This window comes from Giraffa tippelskirchi, chromosome 10 (assembly GCF_054371585.1).
Source record: "Giraffa tippelskirchi isolate mGirTip1 chromosome 10, T2T-mGirTip1v1.2.pri, whole genome shotgun sequence".
NCBI classification, from domain to species: Eukaryota; Metazoa; Chordata; class Mammalia; order Artiodactyla; family Giraffidae; genus Giraffa; species Giraffa tippelskirchi.
Window position 1 is genome coordinate 156,764,573 of NC_137284.1, and position 17,621 is coordinate 156,782,193.

The window sequence follows — 17,621 nt, forward strand, 5'->3', positions numbered from 1 at the left end:
GGACTGATCTCCTTTAGGATGGATTGATTGGATCTCCTTGCAGTCCAAGGGACTCTCAAGAGTCTCCTCCAACACCACAGTTCAAAAGCATCAATTCAGCAGTGCTCAGCTTTCTTCACCGTCCAACTCTCACATCCATACATGACCACTGGAAAAACCATAGCCTTGACTAGACGGACCTTTGTTGGCAAAGTAATGTCTCTGTTTTTAAATATGCTATCTAGGTTGGCCATTACCTTCCTTCCAAGGAGTAAGCGTCTTTTAATTTCATGGCTGCAATCACCATCAGCAGTGATTTTGGAGCCCCCCAAAATAAAGTCTGACACTGTTTCCCCATCTATTTCTCATGAAGTGATGAGACCAGATGCCATGATCTTAGTTTTCTGAACATTGAGCTTGAAGCCAACTTTTTCACTCTCCTCTTTCACTTTCATCAAGAGGCTCTTTAGTTCTTCTTCACTCTCTGCCATAAGGGTGGTGTCATCTGCATATCCGAGGTTATTGATATCTGTCCCGGCAATCTTGATTCCAGCTTGGGTTTCTTCCAGCCCAGCGTTTCTCATGATGTACTCTGCATATAAGTTAAATATGCAGGGTGACAATATACAGCCTTGACGTACTCCTTTTCCTATTTGGAACCAGTCTGTTGTTCCATGTCCAGTTCTAACTGTTGCTTCCTGACCTGCATACAGGTTTCTCAAGAGACAGATCAGATGCTCTGGTATTCCCATCTCTTTCAGAATTTTCCACAGTTTATTGTGACCCACACAGTCAAAGGCTTTGGCATAGTCAATAAAGCAGAAATAGATGTTTTTCTGGAACTCTCTTGCTTTTTCGATGATCCAGCGGATGTTGGCAATTTGATCTCTGGTTCCTCTGCCTTTTCTAAATCTAGATTGAACATCTGGAAGTTCACAGTTCACATATTGCTGAAGCCTGGCTTGGAGGATTTTGAGCATTACTTTACTAGCATGTGAGATGAGTGCAATTGTGCGGTGGTTTGAGCATTCTTTGGCATTGCCTTTCTTTGGGATTGGAACGAAAACTGACCTCTTTCAGTCCTGTGGCCACTGCTGAGTTTTCCAAATTTGCTGGCATATCGAGTGCAGCACTTTCACAGCATGATCTTTCAGGATTTGAAATAGCTCAACTGGAATTCCATCACCTCCACTAGCTTTGTTCGTAGTGATGCTTCCTAAGGTCCACTTGACTTCACGTTCCAGGATGTCTGGCTCTAGGTGAGTGATCACACCGTCGTGATTCTCTGGGTCGTGAAGATCTTTTCTGTACAGTTTCCCAGTAGCTGGTAACTCCTACCTGTTCTCTTCTCTCTCCTGACTGGCTTCCTACTAGAACTGAGGAAGTCACCACTGGACTTTGGTGAAGGAGAATGAACACACATCAAGCACCCAGAACACGATCTGGAATACAGAAAGTGCTGAGCCAGGCCGCTCGGAGGACATCTTAAAATTCTCTTAAAAAGACTGTCATCAGTTGCTGATCTTAATGAGATTGCACTGTATTGTTGCCAACTATGTAACAGATGATGTGTTCCATTTTCCAAATATGGCATTAATTTCTAAATAGGATTTGATCCACGTATATGCAAAGACTAGGCCCTCATCATAAAAAATTTATAGAAATATACCAGAAGGCAATAACAAAGCTAACAATAATTTACAAAAGAATCCTTAAAAGCATATTTACTTGCAGTAAAAAGTGGCCCCAGAAAGTAAATTTAAAGAAAAACGAAACCTCACTCTGGGAGAGTCCTCGTTTTAAACAAGGGGATCATACTGTCATCGCCAGGGGGCGGCAGAGGACGGGATGGGGAGATAGCATCACTGACTCAATGATGTGAATCTGAGTAAACTCTGGGAGACAGGAGAGCCTGGCATGCTACAGAGCATGGGGTTTCAATGAGTTAAAGACAGAACAACAACATGAGTGCATGAAGTCGCTCAGTCACGTCAGACTCTCTGTGACCCCATGGACTGCAGCACACCAGGCTTCCCTGTCCTTCACTGTCTCCCGGAGTTTGCTCAAACTCATGTCCATTGAGTCAATGATGCCGTCCAACCATCTCATCCTCTGTCATCCCCTTTCCTCCTGCCCTCAATCTTTCCTGTGTAAAACGGTGATGATACCCCCTTGTTCAGAAGATTAGGTAAGACAGGGCATGTGACTAAGTTTCCTATGCAGAAAGCTCTTCTGTGATTTTTACTGAGTCAATCAAACTGCTCCTTTCCTACTGTTAACTTGGAGAATAAAATTTATGTTGACAATCAAAAACAAGATGGACCTTTCTGATGTATAATTCTATGAATTTCAACACAGGTGAAGACCAGTATGGCCATCACCACAACCAAGACAGGCTACTACCCCTTTGTAGTCGACTCCTCCTACCCCATCTCTAGGCCCTGGCAACCACTAAACTACTGTCCATCTACGTAATTCTGTCATTTCAAGAATTTTCTATAAATGGCATCAATATATAACCTTTTGGGATTACCTGCTTTTACTCAGAACAACGCTCTTGCTATCTACCCCAGCTGTGGTGTGTTTCAGCAGTTCCATTCTTTTTGATTTCTGAATAAGTATTTCATCCTTCGAATGTACCACACTTTGTCCAAACAGTCACCACTGAAGGATGGTTCAGGGGGGTGTGGGGGTGTCCCAGGTTTTGGTGACTATGTTAGAGATGCTATCCGTATGTGTACGCACAGGTTTTGGGTGAACCTAAGTTTTTAATTCAAGTAAATACCTAAGAGGGGCCCTTAATGCATTTTGAATACTATTACTGTCTTATTTTAAATAAAAAGCTCAAGTTTTACCTCTTTGTAAGTATAACTGCTATTTCTATATGAACATTTTGAGAACCATCAGGTTTATAATGGAAGATAACAGCAAACTGGTCTTGTATTTCAGGAATGAGTCCTTTACAGTCCATGTATATTAAGATCAAAATACTGAGAGGGAACACTAATAAAAGGGTAGTATTAAAAAAAAAACAAAACCCCAGCATGATTCAAATGCTCCATCTGAAATGCCACTGGAGACTAGGGAACCAAAGACAGGGCAAGGCAAAGGTCAGCTCCAAGTCCTGACAGAAAACCGAGGCTCTCCCCACGTGCTATCTCCAGGAAGGCTGAAGATTCTGCACAGTGACCCCTCAGGGCAGGGAAAGCACCTCAGCTCCTCCAGCTCCATCAGGGTTTCCTACCAGAGTGTGAACACAGTTCCTCTAAGGCAGGACTAGGACGACACGTCCCGTCAGAAGCACTCACGGCGGTATGTGCTGTGTGACCGTGACTCTGGGGCAGTCACTCCCCCAGTAAGAGGTCTGAGAGCTGTCATTCGTGACAGCGCACTTCTGAGTGCCACTTACCACCCGCCAAATCCATTCATAATTAACGTCAAGAGCAGACCGTTTGGCCAAGCGGACTTACCTGCTCCAGCTGCTTCTGCACCATGCTCTGCTGCTCGGTGACATGCTTCAGCTGCTCGGCGTCCTCCTCTGGGAACTCCCGCCCAGCCTTCTTGGCGGTGCGCTGCTTGGCTGAGAGGGCCTTCTTGGATTTCCTGTGCGCACCGATTTGCTCTTCGAGATATTTCTGCTGCATCTGAAGAAGCTGTTGGGTCTCCTGAAGCCATTCTTCGTACTGTTTACGTTGTGAATCATCTGAGGAAAAAAATTAAAATTCATCTGTGTTAATTTTCTAAAGAGTCCAATACAAGATACACAAATCCATTTTTTAAGGAAACAGTTTCATCATGACCTTGTCATAGGTATTTTGAAAACATAATACTAAATATTAGACCATAATGCAACTATAGAGTAGAAGATTTTAGAAAAATATTTAAGAAAACTAAAGAATGCATATTCTTAGGACACAGGCTAATCTCATACTTATAAATACTATAAACCCAATCTTTGAGAAGCAGAAGACTTATCTGATAGGATACTTTTAATCTACTAAATTATCGAATTCTCTAACCCGAAAGCCACTATTTACTAAAATAAACTACATTTGTATTTGATTAACTCAACTTCACAGATTTTGAAGAGATGAAGTGAGACACAGCCTGCCAAGGCCCAGAGCATGGACCAGCTATCATTTCCCATGCTAATGTTCCTAAGTTTATGAGGTTTCTCCTATTTCTAAATAGCGGAAATGTGTCCTGAACTAACAGGGAAAGAACCTAGAATGTTTTAGAAAGGACAAATATGAAGTCTGTTTTATAAAGGAAATCTGTAAGTTAAAAAACTGATTATTTTTAAGAATTTTGTCATTTATATTTCTATAAATAAGCCATTAACCAAGTAAAGTCTTTTCCACTTGTACGATTGTCATTAATATCTCCCCAAATAGTTGTATCTCTTCAACCTTGTAGCAATATTCCTACTTTATTCTTTGAGGGCACTTTACTTCACTGATGCCAAGTTAAAAAAAAAAAGTCATCTTATGTTGTAAAATTCAGAATATACTGTTTTGACTCACTTTAAGACAAAGAAATGTATAAATACAATTCCAAGAAGGACATTAGCTGAAAAATTACATCAATGATAACAGAATATCGTCATACAGTAAGAATCCACCCAAAGTCAATGGGCACAATAAAGCCAGAAAAAGCCAGTTGGTTATAGTAGTTCACTTGTTTTTAAGGCAAATATGTATTCAAATTATAATCATTAATTAAAGGGGAATTTCAAAAGGTTGGACTTTGGGTTTGTTCTTAAACCCAGAAGTTCTGTACGTGTATGAACTTGAATCTCATCTACTAAATTTGCAGGGCATTGTTCTAGAACAGGCTTTTTCACAAGATGTCAGAAGTTCTGCTTCTGGTAGAATGAGACCTACCGCAAGGAAAGCCTTTCTGGTTTCTGGAACCAGGAGAGCAGAGGTGAGCAAAACGAAAAATAACGGTGAAAAAAAAGTTAGCTAGACAGTCTGGAGAGTTCAGAAAGGTTCAGTCTGGGGAGAACTTTAAACGCTATCCTGGAGCACCGTGGGACCCCTGAAGGCAACTAGGAGGATGTGGTCGCATCCTGATCCCTGACTTCACACCATGCTGCTAAACCCGGCTCCTCTTTAAGCACACGCCCTTTGCTATTCCCATTTAGTGTCCTTGTCACTGACACAGACAGTCATGAGAAAAGAAGTGGTTTCACACCACAGATGGTAAAGTGCCCAGTCTATATACAAAAATAGCAGCAACACTGAAGAGAACGGGGGAGATGATGTTTCTGTATTAAAACACTCATCTCGAACCGTACGTATTCATGCACAGACAAAAGAATAGAAAAGCAATGAAATACATGCCTTGAGGAAGAGGACCCTAATAGGGCAGCAGTGATGTTTAATAAAAGATTGAGGGCACTTTGACTTCAAATAACACACCTACACTAACTCCAAGATTTTATAAGAACACAAATATAGTGCAAACCAGCAATCCCCAGAGAACACGTAACTGATTAGATTTATACTTACTGACAAAGCCTGGACCAAAATTTGGAGGATTAGGCCTAGAAATCTGATGTGTTATACTGCCATCCTAAAATAAGTAAAATTTACAAATAGGTTTATTCCACATTTCAGTTAAAGGGGGACAAAAACTTAAAAAAAGGAAAAAGAAGTGGAAGGGAAAAAACTTTACTTTCTTATGACATCTTTGAAGCTTTCGTTTTGATAAAAAGTAGAATGGATTTTGTGGTGACAACCTACTTTTTGAAAATTTTAAACTACCTCTGAACTGTTATATTTGCTAGGTCTCAGTTGAAAAACAATTATTTTTGAACTAAGAGATTATTCATCAAAAATATGGTAGTAGGGCAGATCAAATAGTACTTAGCTGAAGATCCACATAAAACCCTACTTTGTGATCAAAGCTACCTGGTTTCTTCAGCAACTAAGACATAGAAACATGGGTTCCAGATTGACTAAATTCCACTTCACAAAGTTATTTATAAACAAGAACCAGCATCTCTATCAGGCACAAATAATAAAACAAATATATGCTAATTTAAATATTACCCCCATTTTCTAATTGTTATGTATTATTTTTTTCCAGGGAGACTGAATAAATAGTTATCATCTCACAATTCCCCGGTAACTATCTGATAAATAAAATTAACTCTGAAAAACTATTTACTGAGTTCTCACACATTCTGTTAGACATGAGCTGTAGACAAAGTAACTACGACAAATAATATCAGCACCCAGAATGCACTAAATGTAAACCATAAAATCCTGCAAAGCAGGTGGTGTAATAGTCGACAGATCAAAAACCAGAGGCTAAAACGTTTGCCCCAAAATCCCAATAAACTCATAGTGGAAATCAGATTAAACTCAGCTATGAAGCCTATGTTTTTTCAACAGTGTCAGATGGCTCTTTTTTAATGAAAATACAATTATCAGCATAATAAATCTAAAGCAGGGCAAAAAGAAAGTGCCCAAAAGACATGTAGAAAGTAGGTAGCTTTCTTTTTTTCTTTTCCTAGGCAGAACTTGGGGAAAAGAAAAACTGAAAACACAATATGAAGTGTAGTTCTAACTTTCCTGGACATCACTTGACACTAAATATTTACACTTAAAGCTGATTATTGTGAATATTAAGTACTTCAAAAATTAAATTATTCCAAAGAATAAATTGCAGCACGTGATTGTATCTAAATAAAATGACTATAATCATTACTTTCTGCAATTTGCAGCAGTTTTACATTTAAATATAATGAGTGAATTCTAAAATGCTGGACGTGAAAACGTCTCCGTGGAGTTAAAAGTAAATGAAACCAAACCCTAAGACCCTAAGCACCTGGCTTTCCTCCAAGTGACCTTCTACCCTTACACATACAGATCCTTTTCAGAAACTGCCAACGTTTTAACCTTAACTTGTCCTGCCCTTAAAAAAACAGTACAGTATCTTATTCCTGCTGAGCCGGTAACCCACTGTGGCAGTGTTCTAGGACGTCTACTGTCTCCTAAAGTGGCCTCACTGCCAAGACTGGTGAGACACGCTGGGAAGCGCACTGGAGCTCTGGAGTGACTAGTGACAGGCGGCAATACCTGAGCAGCTGCCTGCGGCAGGAGGGCCTGGCCGTCTCCACTCTGTGCCCCGGTCACCGACTGGCCCATGAAGGGGAACCTGCAGAGAGAATAACTGAGCATCAGAGAAGTATTTGGAACTAACATTATCTTTACGTACGGAACCATTTTCTCCTCCAGGGAAGGAGAAGCAACGGCCATGCGTGTCTTGTCAAAAGCATTTACTCAGGCCCTGTTTTTTTGTGCCCCAACCTACTGCACGATTCTGTGGAGTGCAAATGTTTCCTACTCATTCTACTTATGACGAAAGGGGAGATCCAGTGAGATTAACTTTCCCCACGGTGACGAGTGTGATTGCAGTGCCCGTGACGCTGTTCCAGAGGGTCCGCTCCGTTACGTGCCTCATTATACACTAAAATTAATTCAAATCTTTTAGAAAATAGTGAAGGCATAGTTTTCTTAGAATTTATGTAAACAAACTGTTTATTCTGATCTTTATTTAAAACAAAAGATGTATCTCAATTAAGAAGCTTCATATATCCTTACGTCTAAAAGTTAGAGCAAATCAAAAACCGGTCACTGACCAAGAATAAGTCTAAATGGTTAAAAATATCTGGCAAAATGTTACTTACTCTAGTTAAAAACTTCAGAAACATTACTGCTTTGAATGAAAACACTGCATCTAGAGTTACCAAATGCTTCAACGTATTATCTTCCAAATTATTTATTGAACATTATAATTAATGTCTAAGTAGATAATTATGTCTAACATTATAATTAATGTCTAATCAGAATTTGGAACATATGCTTTTTAATTTTTTTACTCAGTTTTTTGATTCATCTGTTGCCCCCTGGCCCCACTATAGCCTGGTGTGAAACGAACGGTCTCTCAATCCACAGAGCACTCACTGTCCATCACCCTCAGTCAACTTATGCCACCACGGGAAGGAGGGACCATCATCTCTGCCTCTTCAAAGACCTCAGCAGCAGTGCTGACAACTCGCCAGCTGACTAACGCATCAGTGTGTCTAAGTGGTAGAGACCTGATGCTGAAGGAGCAGGGGTTCCGAATCTCAGGTCTGTATTTTAAAGTACGTGCAGAATTAAATCTACAATTTCCTTCTATTTTGACTACAGGCAGCAAACTACAGTATTGTCAGCAGTACTGTGACTTTTCAAAAACAGAACTTGTTATTTTCATTGCAAAAGTTGTTTCACAAACCCAATTGGCTATTTAGGTTCATCACATCATTCTTTTGAAGTTATGGTAGTTATTAGACCTATTGCCAAATTTATTCATGTATTAGAGAAGCACATATACTGTAACTTTTACATTTAAATAACTGTATTTCAAATATAATTGATCTCCTCTGTAATATTATGTTTTTGGTTTGGCATTAAAATATTCTGAGGAGTTCAAAGGCTTTATTGAAATGTCAAAAAAGTCCACGACATAAAAAAGTTTAAGAACCCTCATGACAGAGAAAAGTGTTCACAGACACTGTGCATGCAAGTCATTACAGTCTCTTCTTTGATCTCAACAATGCTTCTCAACCATTTCCAAAGTATCCAACAGAGCACCTTTGAAGAACTGTGTTTAAATTCATGTAGACTTCATATTCAATTCCACGATCATCCACACTCAACAAGCAATTAGCCTAAATTGAGGCTCTATGCCCACTCTATGGACAGAGGTTCTCAAACAGCAAAATACAAAAGAGCCACCCATGGTGCTCGCTAAAACTGCAAGCACCATCTCCACATACTCTGATTCAGTATGTCTGCGGTTGAGTAAAGGAACCTACATTTTTAAAAAAGCTATCACATAATTCTGATGGTCCATGATCAGAACTTAAGAAACACTGCCTGTCGTTATTTAACACCCCCTTAGAGAGTGTCAATGATTTCAGAAATTCTGAGTCGAATAACTCATAATCTTCTCTAATGTATAATTTTCACATTTTTTTCCTAGTAATAGTGAAAAGGCTTATAAAGTTTCAAAGTGCTAACTCTCACACGTCTTCTAATGGAATAAAAAACCTTCAGACTAACACACTATCTTCTGTTCTCAGCACAGAAAAATTTAATGTCCGTTTTCCTGCTCACCCTCGCCTACTCAGGATGAAGCATCTCTGTCCCAAGCAGTTTTTGGTCAGCATTACCTACTCCAAAGTACTTAAATGAGCATGTACTTAAATATGTTGAATTTCCTGCCTAGTCAAGTCAATCTTGCAAACCATTCTATGATACTTTATTATATTTACCCTGAAACGAATGAAAATTCAATCTTTACACTTGTACAGCATTTTGCTTTGGATCATATTCAGCTGACATCACAACTAACTGAAATAATTACTGTTCATCCCTAGAATACAAGTTTTGAGTCACTATATGCTCCTTCTAGTAACAATTTCATGCGCTTTTGATGCACAGTAAGAATGAGAAACATCTTTACCTACCTGTTCATAACCATTGGTGGCATGCCCATATTGTTTTGTGCCATTACTTTATTTATGCCCTTAAGGGCCACCATTTTGGCTTTCATTATAGGATCTGTAATTGCATCAAAATCTAAAGAAGAAACATATTTTAAAGTTACTTATTTCACAGAACTTGGTTCAAGTGACGCTAAGAGGTAATGTGACTGTCATAAACATTACATAACTTAGACTCTTATTCCTTGTTATTTAATAATCACTGTTATAGGTCTCTATACTAGGTAAAGAATTATGAGAACCTCATCCTGAATTTACTCCCATCTAAGTGATCAACGCTTTAATACCTTAGTCCTGCAAGAATCAAAACAAGGTATTTGTCAAATATTGGCATAAAGGAAATGATAGCAGTAACCTAAAGTGATGCAATTTCATTCATCTAAACTTTCACAAGGCTCAGCAGAACGTTCCACCATGATGAGAAGCTGCACTTATCACAAATACTAAGGAATTGGTTATTGGCTAAATTGGTTATTACTCAAGAGAAAAATGTATCAAGTTCTTACAATAAGGATAGGCTAAGGGAAAAGATCTCTTTGCATATAGAAAGGGGCTAAAATGATGGAACTGGTAATGAACGGAGGACAGAAGGTCAATTTTATTGTTTAGAAAAAAAAACATTCAAAAAAAAAAAAAAGAAACAAAAGATTCCTTGGACATGTGTCCTCTGATTGCTAGTTCTTTCTCTTAGAGGCACTCAGGCATTTGTAGTGCATTGCTGTTTTTTTTGGGGGGGGATGTTCCCCCAAATTAGTAAGCTACTGAAATAAGTTAAAGAGCTTTATATGACTAAAAAAACTGCCAAGCATTCATTGTACAATTGAGAAGTTTACTCCTAGCATAATTTCTTTAAATTCACCTTTCAATGACTCTTAAAATACCTGGCAATAATGGTTAGAAGGAAGGAACCAAAAAAGATTTATTTCTATTAAGTCATCCCATAAAAATAGAACTGAGAAGGTATGAAACTCCAAGAGTTTTTAATTTCTTGATTTACCGGGGACGAATCTTTAAACTCTTAGTCACTTTCATCTCAAAGCTGAAGAAGGAACAGAAATACAGCCCTCAGTACTCTAGTCCACATGTAATTTTAATACAGAAAAAAGCTTATAAGCATACTGCATTCATTCCATCCAAAGCCCACAGTAATTATTTCTGAAACTCGGAGGAATTCCTACCGATATTAGGGAAGAACGGCTCAGACCGCTGACGGATCATGGCTTGCATCTGTCTCTGCTGCTGCTGTTCTTGTCTCTCTTGATCCAAAAGATCCTGCAGAAGTAGAGGCTGCTCCTCCAGAAGGAGGGGCCTCTCTCTGCTCTGCTGGGCTAACGTCTGAGGAATCATTAGCTGCTGGGCTCCAGACATGCCACTGGTCCCAGGCTGAGTCGTCAGGGGCACAGGCTGACTGGCAGGTTTGCCTGTCCCAAAACTGTGGTTTACTGGTGGCTGACCCTGAATGAAGCCTGGATTTACCTGCATACCCTGAGGGAAAGCATGGTTTAGTCGAGGGACTACTGCCACATTAGAATTCATGGTATTTTCCAAAACATGAGCAGGCGGTGTCATCAGAGGGGGAGGCAGACTTGACCCGTGACTGGACGGGGAGGCTGGTGCTGGAGATCCCAGCGGCCTCATGTCTGCAGTATCAGGCTTTTCGTTAGCAAGTAAACTTGACAGAACTGGAGCTGGCCCAGGTATGCCGCACGGGGTGATGGCATCCTCAGCAGGCAGCTGAGTGGCCCCAGGAGCCCCACTGGAGTTGGAGCCGGTCGTTTCTTGCGTAGGTCTTTTCTCCAGCTGATCAGCGTTACAGGGCTGCACAGGAGGCTTGTCCCTGTCACTCCTGTCCAGAGCAGCAGAGGCCGGTGGGCAGGGAGGGTCAACAGCATCTTTACCCTCCTCCCTTTTCTCACTTTCGCATCTGGCTTCCCCTTTAGCATGTGGAGACAGTGCTTCCGTTTTTATCTCACTGCTGCCGGTGGGTTTTTTCCAAGGAGAAGGCTTATCAGAAGGAACCCCACTTTTGTTGTCCTGCTCCTTTTTTTCGGGTTCAACAGATACACACTGATTATCTAACTTATCGTCAATTGGGACATTCAGGTCCAGTTCCTCGTTGAACATGCTTTTCTTGTCTCCCAGGTCAAGTTCCGGGTCTGTATACGCGATGATATCAAACTCTCCCGACCGCAAGAGGTCATCCAGGTTGGGGTCATTAGCTTCCAAATTCCCCAGAGTATCCAATTCGTCCCCCTTGCCGTCCTCTGTATCCAGGTTTAAATTTTCAAGATCTTCATCATCTAAGTCTTTGACTTCAACCCCTTCGAGGTCTTTAACATCGAGTTCTTTGACAGATGGGTCATCAGAATCAAGCTTTTCTTCGAGACCATCAGAAGGCTGGGTGGTTATCTGTAAATTTTCAGATGTCGTTTCAGCTGGCACAGAGGCTGACAAAGGGGCCTCTGAGAACTCACCACCCAAGGGATGACTCAGAGACCTCATGACCATAGCAGATGAATGGACAGCATGACTCTGCTCTTGCTGAGATGGTGGCACTTGTTCCAAATTTGGGTGCACAGGCAGCTGATGAGGGAGACCTTGGGAGGGTCGTCTCATGGGGTCTGGGTGTCTGGGGCCTGGGAAGTCCGGCCGGGGAATGAAGCTTCCATGGCGGGGATGGGAGGGTGCCTCGATGACAGTGCCAGGAGCAGCAGGGAAGGGCAGCCGGGGCCTCCCGTCTGGGGCCCGGTGCCTCAGCTCAATGAAGGCCTGGCCCAGTATGTTATGCTGCTGAACCGGCAGGCTCTGTGCTGGAAAATGTGCAGGAAGTCCACCGGGATTATTCATTGGTGAGTTATTTAAAGGCCTGGGCATATCTACAGATAGAGACCTTCTGAGCTGTGGAGGAACTCCAGATCCTTGCATTTGCTGAGGAGGTACAAGGAAGCGTTCCTGACCTGACAAGGTGCTATGACCACCTCCTGGAAATCCAAACCTAAAAGAAGAAATAAGTAACACAGATAGTTAACATAAAGTATTGTCCTGAATTCAGAATTAGGTTGATAAAAAGGAAAAGTTTTAGATTAAATGCAGATAGGGCTCCCCTGGTTGCTCAGATGGTAAAGAACCTGTCTGCAATGTGGGAGACCTGGGTTCAATCCCTGGGTTGGGAAGATCCTCTGGAGAAGGAAATGGCAACCCACTCCAGTACTTTTGCCAGGAAAATCCCATGGACAGAGGAGCCTAGTGGGCTGCAATCCATGAGGTCACAAAGACTCAGACATGACCGAGTAAGCACACAAAATGTTGCCAAATGTAATAATGACTTAGTAAAAACAAAATTATCACCATTAGAAAGTATTTATAAAGAACCTATATGAACATAAATTTTTGCCAAATAATCTACAGTAAATACCATACTTGAGCTCTGATGACATCTAACAGACACCATAAACGAAGACAAAGGGAAACAAACAAGCAGATGGAAATCAGTTGTTTACAAACCAGCATGTACTACTGGAGTTGCAAAGAAGGCTATGATGTGGAGGAAGCTGATTTAGAGGGATGCTTGAATAGGAGGTCTAATGAATTTTAACAGAGAGACTTACAAGTCTCTGCACATAAGAAAACAAAGGCATGATGAGTGGACAGATTAACCTATTTGCTGAAAGAATGAGAGCCAGGGGTAGTAAGACAAGAATGATAGGCATTATCTGTAAAGACTCAGTAAATGAATGAATTACAGAAAAACTTTTAAATTGTACCTCATCCTATAAGGAAAGAAAGGCAAGTTACAAACAAATATGGGTTTCCCAGGTGGCGCTAGTGGTAAGTAAAGAACATGCTTGTCAATGCAGAAGACTTAATAAGAGACACTAGTTCCAACCCTGGGTCAGGAAGATCCCCTGGAGAAGAGCATGGCAACCCACTCCAGTATTCTTGCCTGGAGAACCCCATGGACAGAGGAGCCTGGCGGACTACAGGCCATGGGGACTGAAGCAACTTTAGCACATACAAATAAATATAAACAGAGTAACAGGAATAAAGTAAGGAGAAAGAAAAAAAAAAAATAAGGGGAAGACTTTAACATGAAGGTAGGTATTAGACTAAAAAATACACCTGATAAAATGAAAAGCAAATTTTAAAGAAATGTCTCCTCATTACAACTCAGGGCCACATTTGGCTTTGACCATCCTACTAGTCATTTCAAAAAAGAAAACCACTAATTTTACAACCCTATTTCATCATGAGACGTTCCTACATGAAAACATCCTTTCAATTTGGAAATTTTCACGAATATTTACAGTGTAAATTAAAATTAAAATCTAAGAAGAAAATAATTCACATCACATATTTGACTGAATATGGCAGTAATGTATCAGAGGCTTGATTAGTATGATAAACAATATCATTGTGGCTGTAATGTAATGCTAGAACAGTCAATATTTAATGACAAAGGGAATGTTTTTAGTCTGTAGAGTACTTACAGGTTTAGAAAAAAAATCTATGACCTCTCATTAGTGGAAAATAACATTGATTTTATCTCAAAGGAATCAAGAAGTAAAACCAAGCAACGAGGTCTTGATTAAGAGTCATGTCAAAGAATATATGAACGTACAAAATACCGAATCACTCTGCTGTACACCTGAAACTAACACAGCATTGCAAGTTAACTACACTTCAATTAAAAAAGGGTAAAAAGAAGTCCTTTCAGTTGGGCATCCCCTTCTTCTGTTGGCAGTGTACTCCGGCGTGAAATGAAAAGTCTTACCTGAACCCATGAGGCCTCATCCCCATACCGCTGACATCAGGAGGATAGACTCCACGGGCCTCCTTCGGGAAAACGGTGTATCGAGGTCCCAGAGGAGGGACCATGGGAGACCTCATGCTCCCAGGGTAGGGGGGTGGGGGCCGGGCAAACGCCTGGCCGATGCTCTCCGGCTGCCAGTGTGGCGGGGGCCCCGGGTGGGGCACCCCTCCTGGGTCCTGGGTCCCTTTCTCCTGCCGACCGGCCATCTTCTTCTGCTGCTGCTGCTGGAGGATGATCTCACGGAGCTTCTGTCGCTGGACGGAAGGAAACACAAGGTGACTGGGACTTCTGCTGACCCGTGCTTTTTTCAGCCTCAATGATTCTAATGCTCCACTGTGGTACTGTTTGAATCTTAATATTTCAAAGTATGATAAAACATGAGTTACACTTATCAGTCAACAGGTTGTAAAAAAATAAACATGATTTGGGTCCTTTTCCTTTCCATATAACCACCACAGAACTGAAGCTTTCATATTTAAGAATCCGTGCTCGCTTGGCAGCACATATACTAAAATTGGAACGATACAGAGAAGATTAGCATGGCCCCTGCGCAAGGATGACACGCAAATTCGTGAAGTGTTCCATATTTTTTTTAAAAAAAAAGAACCCCCTACAAACTCATGAAGACTGAAATTAGATAAAAGAATCAGTCCAATTCACTGGTGTTGATTCTACCAATTTCACTTTTCTTCTTTGCAATATGACAAATTCTACTGAAAAGATTAGCTTTAACATCTGTATATAAGTTACTTGATCAAACAGCTTTCTCAAATAAAACACTTAAGACAACTGAGAAGATTCAAGCTGTTTACCTGTCTCAATTTCTCTGTATCAGCCTGGGACATGTTGACAGTGCTCTGCGTGTCGGTGACCCCTGAGGTGGGTATGGGTCCGGGAAGCTGGGAGACGCCGGAGAACTGCTGGCCTTGTGGAGTCATGGGCGCGTTGGAAGGCGCCCCAAAGCTCCCCTCAGATCCAGGCCGTGGCTGATCAGCAACATCATGGGCAACCTGACTTGTTCCAAAAGCATCAGGCTGCGGTCTCGGAGTCATGGGAGGCTGATCGTAGGGGTCACGGGGAGCAGACGGGGAAACACGGCTAAAAGTGTCTGTAAGACCAGGACCAGGCGGCCTGGGAGTCTGGGAACAAGCATCAGGCGGCCTTACCAAAGGGCCCGGTAAGGCTGCTCCTCGGTTATGTGCTTGCAGGAAAGGATCCTGATTCGGCATGAGGGCCGGTCTTGTCGAGGACCTAGTAAAACCCTCTGAAATCCTTGGCCGTGGTGCTGCTGGTGTTTGAGAGTAAGGAACAGACATCCCAGGTCTTGGTGTTCCAGGAGGATGAGCATATGGGTCAGAAAGCCTCTGACTGGCTGCAGATGTAGAAAACAAGTCTGCTTGTGCAGACGGCCGTGGGGTTGGCGGCTGCTGACTATACGGATCCATCGTGGTGGGACGGGGAGTTCCAGGAGGTTGAGAATAGGGGTCTGGGTTGGAGCGAGAGGTTCCTGGGGGCTGGGAATAGGAATCTACAACAGGTCGTGGAGTTCCTGGAGGCTGGGAATACGGGTCCTGAGATGTTGGCCTTGATATGGGTCCGGGCTGGGAAAAAGCCCTCGAGGGATGGGAGAAAGATTCATTCATTGCCGGATGTGGGGTGAGGGGAGGCTGACTATAGGGATCACTGGACTGGTTATGAGAAAAGCTGTCTACCGGTCGTGGTGTCAATGCAGGCCTTTCATAAGGGTCGATGGACAATCGCCTTGGTGCCTGGGACACTGGCCCGTAAGGATCCTGGGAGGGAGGAGGGGGCTGCATCGGAGCTTTAAAAGGGCCGGGACCACTGTCAAGAGGAGCAGGTGTTAACAGGGGTCGAGCATATGGGTCAGGGATCCGCTGTCTCTGAAACGCATCTGCCCGAGGAGATGGTTTGGGGAAGTGGTCACTGGTGGTGCCAGGGGCGAGAGGGCCTTGTGAGGTCTGCTCAGAAACGGCAGGAGACCGGGGCAGGCCGAGGGGCTTGGGAAATGGCTCTGTCATCACAGGCCGAGGGGTGTCCGGCGGCTTTGCGTAGGGGTCACTGCCTGCTGCGGAGGCAGTACACGTCTCTCGGACCGGGGACGGCCGGTTTGCCGTGGCCTCGCCCATCTGAGGCGGCCTGGAGCCCGACGCCAGTGGCCCACAGCTCTCCGCCAGCACGGAGTTTCTTCTGGGAAAGCCGTGGCCCCCGGGAGGCGGCCGTGGGGTACCCACCATTTTCGCGTAAGGGTCCATTGGAGACGGTGGTCGGGAATTAGATGATCCAGCAGAAAACACCTGTGGAGACGGGGGCTGAGAAGGCTGAACCTGAGACAGACTCTCCTGCACGGACAGCCGCGAGGGCGCCGGGGGAGGGGGGGGAGCTTGTGGTTTCACAAACACATCATCTGAGGAGGCGGGAGTGGGGGTGCTGGGCAGCGGCTTCGTAAACAGGTCCTTGTGGAATGACTGGGCGGGAGACAGACTTCCATTGCCAGGCTGCGGGGTCAGGGGGCTCTGGATCCCACTACTGGGCGTGTCTGAGCCGGACTGGCCCATCGCCGGCTGAGAGCCGAACTGCTGTTGCTGCTGCTGCTGCTGCTCGCTCTTCACCTGCTCCAGCTTCTGCGTGGCTTCGATCTTAGCCTGCTGCTTGCTTTTCTGACGCATTTGCTGTTGAAACAGGAAAGCAAGCCTATGTTTAAGGAAGAATATAGCCCCACCGTGGGGTGAGGTGGGGGCAACAGAAAGTGTGTCTGCTGTCATCAGTTTCCAGACTGCTCCTGTCAAATTACAAATTCCTAAAAGAGGGGGGACAGTTAATCACCACAGCATACCTAAGGGCCACAGAAGTATATCGTTTATAATATTTATGAAAACTTCCCAAAGTCAACATAAATGTATTTTACTGAAAACAGGAAAGCCTATTTTTAATCAGATTTTTATATCCTAGAAAGAACTGTATCTGAAACGATGACATAAATAGCTCTTTTCTCAAAAACCAAAAAACCAACTTAAAAAATAAACCCAAAAGACACACACCTGTCTGAACTTCCATTCCTGTTCATGTTCCGATTCTCTTTGCTTTAGTGGATCTTTAAAAAGATCCGAATCGATGCGAGAGCTGGGATCAATGCTGTCTTGCTGTTGCTGCCTTTTCATGGAATCATTTGACATCTGTACTTTATTAATGCGTAAAGCAGCTCTGTTATCTCTGGCTTTTTGCTTTGAAAAAAGAAGATGATTCTCTCTC

The 17,621-nt window shown here is 42.8% G+C and overlaps 1 protein-coding gene and 1 non-coding gene across 4 annotated transcripts in view; one reads left to right on the forward strand and one right to left on the reverse strand.

The window, feature by feature from the left end:
- The window catches only part of KMT2C (lysine methyltransferase 2C), a 263,902-nt gene that overhangs the window by 27,514 nt on the left and 218,767 nt on the right, over window positions 1-17,621 (reverse strand). For all 3 annotated transcript variants that reach the window (XM_081533535.1, XM_081533536.1, XM_081533537.1), the window contains 8 exons: window positions 17,411-17,593; window positions 15,164-17,041; window positions 14,313-14,605; window positions 10,720-12,536; window positions 9,506-9,617; window positions 7,068-7,146; window positions 5,493-5,556; window positions 3,450-3,682 (listed from right to left, as the gene is read on the reverse strand). In XM_081533535.1, the coding sequence (XP_081389661.1) occupies window positions 3,450-3,682; window positions 5,493-5,556; window positions 7,068-7,146; window positions 9,506-9,617; window positions 10,720-12,536; window positions 14,313-14,605; window positions 15,164-17,041; window positions 17,411-17,593 (4,659 nt within the window). The remainder of the gene's footprint in view (window positions 1-3,449; window positions 3,683-5,492; window positions 5,557-7,067; window positions 7,147-9,505; window positions 9,618-10,719; window positions 12,537-14,312; window positions 14,606-15,163; window positions 17,042-17,410; window positions 17,594-17,621) is intronic.
- LOC145524986 (U6 spliceosomal RNA) lies at window positions 14,837-14,942 on the forward strand. Its single transcript, XR_014068008.1, has one exon. It is a non-coding gene; the product is annotated as a U6 spliceosomal RNA (small nuclear RNA).